Genomic DNA, 8524 nt, shown 5'->3' with positions numbered 1-8524 from the left:
ATACCCCCCCCCCCCCCCATTGGCGACGCCCCTGGGCACAGTCCAATGGGCATGAAGAAGCACAGGAGCAGTAGCTTGCTAGCGTATACCAGTTAACCAGTTAACCAGCTACCATAAGTGAAGCACAACGTTCATTTATGGTGTAATGTTTTGACCATAGCCTACCATGGGTCGTTTTCATGAGATTTTAACTTCTCCAAGTTTACCTTTGGTGGTGTGTACCTTCTTAAGGACAACCAATATTGTAGGTATTATCAAGACCATTGGAATTTACTTGGAAGATATCAACATTAGTATTGGAACTACATCGACGGATATCGGAATTGCTCTTGGTCTCCTCTTTGCATTCAGCCACTTTCCAGGTGAGAAAGTAATCTCAATTATTCCTATCAGACCATGGGCCGAGGCCTGTTTTCTTGCTTAGTTTTTGAATTCCGTGGTCTCCGTCTGGGAAGTACCTAAACATGTACTAGATATCTTCAAAATGTGTTTCTCAAACAAAAATGACACGTTCACACGTTTGAAAATTGAGCAGTAACTAATTACGGCAGAAAACAAAGGAAAAGTTAAGAATTGATTGCCCACGTGAGAAGGCTCACGAGGGCTCTTTTTGGGGGTGAAGAGCCCCCGTGGACAAAAAATGTATTTAAGCCCTGATTGTAACTACAAGCTCTAAGAAGCTTTACCTAACTATACTCACTTAGTCACTTTAATTCTAAAGTGTAAAACTCAGGAGTGAACTGAAAATTACTTACAAATTGATTTGCTACCAAACTGTATGACATGGGTTGCACATCATAAAATGTGCAACAGTCCATAACAATATAGATCACAGAATTTGCACATTTGGCAACTATGGTTATTTCAAAGCACCAACAAATTCAAATGTTTAAATCCGGGGGGGGGGGGGAGGCACTCAGATTTGGTTCGAAGCCCCTACCCATGTTTAAGGGTCATTTGGGCGGATTTTTCTCGAAGTAAAGCTCATTTTTCACAATTTTCGAGTGGAATTACAGTAATGAGCAATTGAGCATATTCCTCTCGGAATCGGTAACGGACCCACTTTATAGCTCTCCTAAATAATCGATGATAATAATATTATTGTAATATAATACTAAATGAATATTTATTTGATGATGACTATTTGAATACCCTGAGAGTGTTCTTGTCTGCATACAGGTCCGATCATTGCTGCCCTCTATCGTCACCATTCGACTCGTCGTCTGCTTTTGATATCCGGTACATGTCTCCCTCCATTGGGCGTGGCTTTGACATCCATGGCAACCAGCAACGCTCAAATAACAATCTATCTGTCAATAGCCGGTAAGAAATTGTACATTGAACCTACTAAAAATGTTTACACTCTTTTCTTTTTTTAAAACCTTACAGTTGATTACATTATATTTTTTTCGTTAAAGGGATCCGGTAACTTTCTTTAAGATCCTTTAAAAAAAAATTGATTTAGCTCATGCTGCAATGATAATAATAAACCCTTAGGTCAGTCAGGAACCTCATGACGTTTACAAGCTGATCGCCTGTCTGATTATCAAGATATTAATGATTAAAAATCGAAATCAAATTTTGCGTTTGCCAAACGGTTTTCATAACACTACAGTTTATAGGGGAAAACAAGTATGGTAAAACCGGTCACTCAAAGATTGTTACTTCATTGAAGCACTTCTTGTTCATTTTGAAGCGCAATTTTGTAGGGCTTCAATATAATACCAAATCACAAAAACTAAGAACATGTAGAGCCGTGCATCTCAGGTTTAACATCGTTAAACGATCCCTTTAAGAGTTCGAAGGGGAAAGTAAATTAACTTACTCTCATCAAATCATTTTTTTCGCTTAATATCGAATATCGAATATCTCCAAAGAAATAGTTTGCGTACTGCTGACATTTTATCGTGCGTTTACACTGTAAACATTATGTGCATTTATTTCTAATTGTTTGATGCACAAAATAGAAACTGCCGGCTATATTGTTCGCTATTGTCTAGTAATTTAGACGCAGTGGTACAATAGCTGAAAGCCTGCAGCTCTGCCAAATCAGAAAGCTGGAATATTGATACATTATGATATACCTTTTCTGAATCATGGCGTACATCTAATTAAGTGATTATGGTAAAGTCATTGTTGGTCACTTGTGAGCGTCAAGTAACGCCCGGCTGGAATGCTCTCCAGGGAATGGAGATTGTGCACACAGTGTGTGCGGACAAGCACTGAATCCAATGACCGGGGTAATAGTATATTTGTAAAGCGCTTAGAGACATTTGTATTAAGCGCTATATACAAATTAAATATTATTACTATTATTATTATGCTTTATACCTAGATATAATACTTCAATATAAATCGTCCCACATATTTTCTTTTGATGTTAAACAGGTCTTGGAAACTGTATAGTAATGATATGTTGTACCATGACATTGCACCATGTGGCTAAGGAGAATTTCAACCTAATTTACAGCCTTGGTATGACTGGATATGGTGCCGGAATGGTTCTGTTACCGCTCTTAGCTGAATTCTTACGTCAAGCTTACGGTTGGAGAGGAGGACTGCTCATCATTAGCGCGCTGATGGCACATATTATCCCAGTTGCCATGGCAATTAAGTTTCATTCAGATGACAGTAGCAAGCAGAGAAAAGGTTTTCGACGTGTCCCAAGTTCGCTCCCAGGGGTTAACGAGGGAGAAGAATGCAAAAGTAGCACCTGTCAGAACACAAAAGGTGAGCTCGACCGAATAATCTTAGTAGACGGCCCACGAGACCGGCAGTTTTATGCGACCGACATTATCGGTCTCGTGAACCTTTAAAAATGATGTCAAAAGGCCAAGAAGTCCAACATGTCGGTCTTGTGTCCTTTTGGTCTCATAGGCCTTCGGCCATGGTGACAGTTTGTCAGAAGATTCGCTAGACCTACATCGTAAGTCTCGTGGGCTGTCGGTCTCGTGTGCTGTAGCCGAGATTGTCTAGACTAAGAAGACTGGCATAAATTATAAATTTGTTGTCAGCAAGATGTTACCCTGTCAGACTTTAACAGAAATAATTTGACTGATAATTCAGTTGCGCCACCTCGGAAACAGATTTTCTTCTTTTGGAAACGGTCGAGGGTTTCGAAAGCCTAACTGTGTTAAGAGACCAGGAAACTAATTATATACAGCTTAATACTCATACAATTTCCTACTCTTTGAATGATATATGGGCCTTTGTGAAAAGAGGGGAATTTTGAATAATATCGTCTATTTCTGTATCATTTTAACTTAATAATGGTATTACAATATTAGACCTTCATGCAGGCGCGTACGCAGGATTTTTTCAAGGGGGGGGGGGGGTTAACATTTATAAATCGGGCCGAAAATTTCGCAACGACTCAGCCAGCCGCTGAATACGCGGGGGGGGGGGGGGGGGGGGGGGGGGGGGGGGGGGGTGGTAAGAGGACACTTTTTTTTTTTTGGTCTAGAAATTTAAAAATTTGACATTTCGCTCCACTGGGGGGGGGGGGGGGGGTAAGGTCACCTTTTTAGGTCAGCCATGGGAATATTTTTTTTTTTTTTTTAATAATTAAAAAAATAAAAAATATTTTAAAAATCCAAAGGGGGGGGGGGGGGGGGGGGTTACACACATTAAAAAACCAAGGGGGGGGGGGGGGTTAACCCCCCAAATACCCCCCCCCCCTGTGTACGCGCCTGCCTTCATGAACCATGTGTACTGTAAAATTAGAGGAAAAAACATGCCAAATGTATTTTTGATATTCATTTACTTGTTTATTCATTTTTTCTGCCTTTACTATTGAATTTTCTTGAAAGGTGACAACAGTGACGATATTGGAGTTGTTCGTACAATCGCCAACAGCCTCCGCCAATCAGATTTTTACGTGGATCCTGTGTTAAATGTGATATTTGGTTTAGGTTTCGCGCTTTGTATGGTTTGGAGCGGTTGGCACTCCTTTCTTGTACCTCATGCTCTGCAGAGGGGGATCTCTGTCCGGAACACCATTATCATCACTTTCTCTGCTGCAATAGGGAATTCCTTAAGCAGGCTTGCGGCAGGCGTCCTTACCAACGGCCTCGTCAAACCTGTCACTCTCTATCTCTTCGCTACAATCCTGAACATCGCCGCTCTTCTTTGCGATGTTTATTTCGTCAACTACTACGTCATGTTGTCGACGTCATGTATCTCCGCAATGTCGATAGGAGTTCGGTCGGTGTTACATCAGCTGGTTCTGAGGGATAGAGCGTCTCCCGAGAAGTTTGATGTCGCGTATGCAGTCGACCAAATGTTTATCGGATTCGGGGTGTTTCTTGGCGGCTATTTATGTGGTAAAGAATCACTACAATTCTGTTTAAAAAATGGCCTTTTAAAATAATTTGAATTGAATAAAATAATGTTTTACATTGTATTCATGATGCTTCCAGATTTTTTTGAAATCCGATCCATAACCTTCATTAAAGATACTATGTCCCCTTTGCAGCCAACCTCAAATTCTGTAGAACTTTGCAGGAATTATGAATATGTCATGTATGTCCTATCTGTGAAATGTAAACGTTAGCAGTGTCCTAATCAGCCACGGGCCCCCTGTGCCCCCCCCCCCCCGGCTAAAAAAGAATATGTTAAAATCAGCCCTTAATTCGCATACAATCCTATTTAAAAATTGGCCATTCAAATACATTTCCTTAAACAATCACAATTTTAAAAAAATGCCTTTTAAAATAATTTTAATTGAATAAAATATTTGTTTACATTGTTTTCATGATGCTTCCAGAAAGTTTTTGAAATCCGATTCATAACCTTCGTTAAAGGCCGTCAATACTACCGGGCCATAAGGGATTAGACCACAAAGCGAGGTCACTGACGAGGTCCTCCCCAAGATTATTACCGTTGTTTTGGAATTAAATTACTATGACATGATTAAGAACTGAATAGCTCTAACTGTTTAATCCTACAATGTTATTTACTACAAAAAAAGAAAGAATGAGGGCTAAAATATTTTAGTAGGTTTGAAGTATAGTTTCATACCGGTTATTGTGGGATGAATTGACGTATGAATAGAAGCCTTGGATATCAAGGCCACGCCCATTGGAGGAAGACATATTATACCAGATGTCAAAAGCAGACAACTAGTAGAATGATGGCGATAGAAGGCAGCAGTTATAGGGAGCTGTATGCAGACAAAGACAATCTCGTGTGGGGGGGGGGGTTCAAATTAATATATATTACTATGTCTTGAAATCGAATAGTCATCATCAAATTAATACTTACTTACACATTATGTCATGGAAAGAATCTTCACAGGTGAATTTTTCATTGCGCATCAAGTGATTATAGGGCCTCGTGTTAATTTTGAACAAATAGATTGGATTGAATTGTGGATCACTCTTTCTAAAGAAAAAGAACATTCCGCTCAGGTTTTAATAAGATTACACACTGAATGAAATGAAAACAAACTAATGATTGATCAAAAGAATGTAATGTAAAGGATTCATTCATTGGTATTCGTATGAACATGGTCTATTTAAATTTCTCTCATTGTTTTTGTAGGCATGATTGCGGATCACTTCTCGTCTTACGACGCAACGTTTAAACTATTAGCTTGTCTCGACGTCGTCGTACTCCTCCTCATAGTGGTTGTGAGATGCAGACCGAAAGCTAACCCCGTCTGACCGTGCAGTATCAGAAGTGTCTTACAGATATCGTTTTAGTGAGCTCTAAAAGCGAGGTCATGAAGAATTTCGTTTTTTTTTTTTTTTAGCGTAACATCGTTTTACAAACTGTTTTCTTTTTCTTGTTTACAAACGTACTTGGAGCATATTATATCATAGTTGATAATCAACTGAAACATACTTTCTTTTAACATACTGATCATAAAAATACATAAATTGTAAATAGACAGTGTATATAATCTAATCTAAGAAAATGTTATCTCTTTGTTTAATGTAATTCATATCTTTATATTATATAGCACATCAAAAATAACATTTGAATAGAAAAATCAGATGCCATGCAACAATATTTTAACAATTCTGACCAGGTCTTGTGAATTGCAGCAAAAAACAACAACAGAGGGACAAAATACTAACAGAAGAAACAACAACAAGATCAGAGAACAAGAAACAAGAAGAAGAAAAAAACATTAAAACATAAATATACAGACGCAGTTAATGTTGGTCGTGGCTGCATCCCTCCCTCGCACGGTTTGAAGGTCCATGTGTTAGGTCCATGGGAGGACCCTATTTTGTATAACATTGTTAATTTGTTGCCACCTCACTCTGTGTTTATATCATTTGTTTTTCATTTTGGCTATTTCCTCTCCAATTCATTTGTACATGGTTATATAGCGGACAAAATATTTTTATTTGGTTTAAGTGTTTTGGTATTCATGCATAATTTTATTATGTCTTGAATCATTGATGATGGCAAGTAATTTATGGGTTCTATGAAAGAGTTATTATTATTAAATAGATTATACGATGGCATGGTTCCAAACAGATATATATATTAGGTGAGGTGAGGAATAATACTCTAGAGACCGTAAGGACTAACTCAACCCGTTTAGAAGAAGAAGCATAAACATGTACTATTTGGGCGTTGCAAGAAAGTTGCAATCCATTGCAAATCCCCCAAATCAAGCGTAAGCGTAAGCGATTAATCGCAAATTTGCAATTGATCGCAACTTGACTTTCTTGCAACGCCCCATTAGTAAGAGAGAGAGAGAGAGAGAGATAGAGAGAGAGAGAGTGGGGGGGGGGAATAAAAGCTATATCTACTTAACTTAATCTAATTGTTAACAATGTAATCCTTACAAAATCCTAGCAAATTTAGGAGACTAGTTGGGCGTTGCAAGAAAGTTGAGTTGCATTCGATTGCAAATATCAGTTGCAAATTTTGCAACTTATTGTCTTATTGCTATGGCCTTATCGGTAAATATCGTTGTATGATCAGAAACAAATAAAGATTAATGAGTTGTTTACTAAACAAATTGGTCACATGTTTTTTTTTTTGGTGGTGCTTGTATATCTGAGAATGAACACTGACACCTGGGCTTCCTTATCACAAAGAGTTGATATTAATCGCAACTCATTATTTGCAATTAAAGGGAGTTTACAGATACAATCTGCGCATGGGCAGATAAAGGTCATTTGTACCGAAAAGATAAAACCCACAGAGATGAATACTGGATATGCGCTCATGAAAGTTATGTAACATTATTCATTTATTTACCAACGGTACATTCTATGATACGCAGGTGGAAGTATTCTTTTCAAGAGGGCAAACAAAAGGTATTCATGAAGCACATCTAGGACTTTGGCAGTTATTATTCTAATATGCTCAAAGTGGAACTTCTCCATGTGTAAAAGATCTGTGGATAATTAGGGTCATTTGTACCATTTGCTATCTGTAAACTCCCTTATACACCAGTTTACGGTTACATAAGTGCGCATGCACAGATATTGGCGCCATTTTAATTTACGAGTAAACAAATCCAATGACCTAGAGGTCAGTGGTATTTATGCGTAAATTAAGATTGCGCCCATGCAAATTATGATGTGAGCGCACAACGCAGCGCGCAGGCTTTGATGTTATCATAATTTGCATGGGCGCAATCTTAATTACGCACAAACCACTGACCTCTAGAGGTAATTTGGTTTGTTTACTCGTAAATTAAAATGGCGCCCCTAACCGTAAACTGGTGTATTGATAGCAATCGCAACTATGTACATGAGGGATAGGGGACTGCATACTTTCGGTTGATTAAAAGATTTGCGATTGCTTTGAATCAACCGCAACTCTTCATAAGACGATGCCCTGATTTCTCTGAAATGCAGAACACATTTTTAGGCAGACTTTGTAGAGGTCGCATTCCACCATCCTTGGTGTATACAATTTTGAAAAATGACATTTAAAAATGAATACAATTATGAATATCTATTCTAATCCTCTAAAATTTACACAAAATAATATATCATTAAAACAGCCAAACCGACACGAACGTTGCCAATTCAGTGCTACTAGTGTCATGATCACACATAAAATGGAGTATTTTTCTCATCTCTTTTTTTTTTTAATGAAGTGATAGTGGAATTATGATTAATTCTTGATAGATAAAGTTTTTATCTTTTTAGAACTTTATTGATCTGTCTGAAGAGTCATAGAGATTAATTAATGTAAACGTTCTGAAAAGATATAAACTTTATCTTTAAACTGTATGGGCAACAGTTTAATTGTCTCGGTCCCATCGGCGTTATTACAGTGTTTACACCTACAAAAAAAAGCCAAATATTTTTGTAATCATTTATGAACATTAAATTGTTGTACATCTTACGAAAGAGCGTTTTATCCCAAATCATTTGGCATAATTTTTGTGTGGTATGGGGTCACGCTAGGATGAACAGGAGACATTGTTTCAAAGAGTGCACAAATCGGCTTGCGCCAAAGTGATGCTTATGTGATGTTTGAATAAAACGATTGGGATTTGGGTATTCTGTCTTTGCAGATCCAAATAACATCCCTTACAAAATTAATC

General features: G+C 38.0%; 1 protein-coding gene across 1 annotated transcript; it reads left to right on the top strand.

Moving 5' to 3' along the window:
• On the top strand, positions 1–6975 carry LOC753960 (monocarboxylate transporter 6). Its single transcript, XM_030982906.1, has 5 exons — positions 1–362; positions 1180–1323; positions 2389–2730; positions 3810–4322; positions 5542–6975. The coding sequence occupies exons 1-5, from the start codon at positions 167–169 to the stop codon at positions 5661–5663; spliced, it is 1317 nt and encodes a 438-aa protein (XP_030838766.1). The 5' UTR covers positions 1–166; the 3' UTR covers positions 5664–6975.
• The last annotated feature ends 1549 nt before the right edge of the window (positions 6976–8524 follow it).

This window comes from Strongylocentrotus purpuratus, unplaced genomic scaffold (assembly GCF_000002235.5).
Source record: "Strongylocentrotus purpuratus isolate Spur 01 unplaced genomic scaffold, Spur_5.0 spur5_scaffold_13, whole genome shotgun sequence".
Classification (NCBI taxonomy): domain Eukaryota; kingdom Metazoa; phylum Echinodermata; class Echinoidea; order Camarodonta; family Strongylocentrotidae; genus Strongylocentrotus; species Strongylocentrotus purpuratus.
Note: the sequence above shows the minus strand (reverse complement) of the source record. Positions and strands in the feature narration are given on the sequence as shown.

Excerpts from the sequence above, each read along its gene's own strand:
- LOC753960 (XM_030982906.1), top strand. The coding sequence starts at position 167 with ATGGGTCGTTTTCATGAGATTTTAACTTCTCCAAGTTTACCTTTGGTG. Across the intron at positions 2,731-3,809 it reads CACCTGTCAGAACACAAAAG|GTGACAACAGTGACGATATT; the intron begins GTGAGCTCGACC and ends TTTTCTTGAAAG. Across the intron at positions 4,323-5,541 it reads TCTTGGCGGCTATTTATGTG|GCATGATTGCGGATCACTTC; the intron begins GTAAAGAATCAC and ends TTGTTTTTGTAG.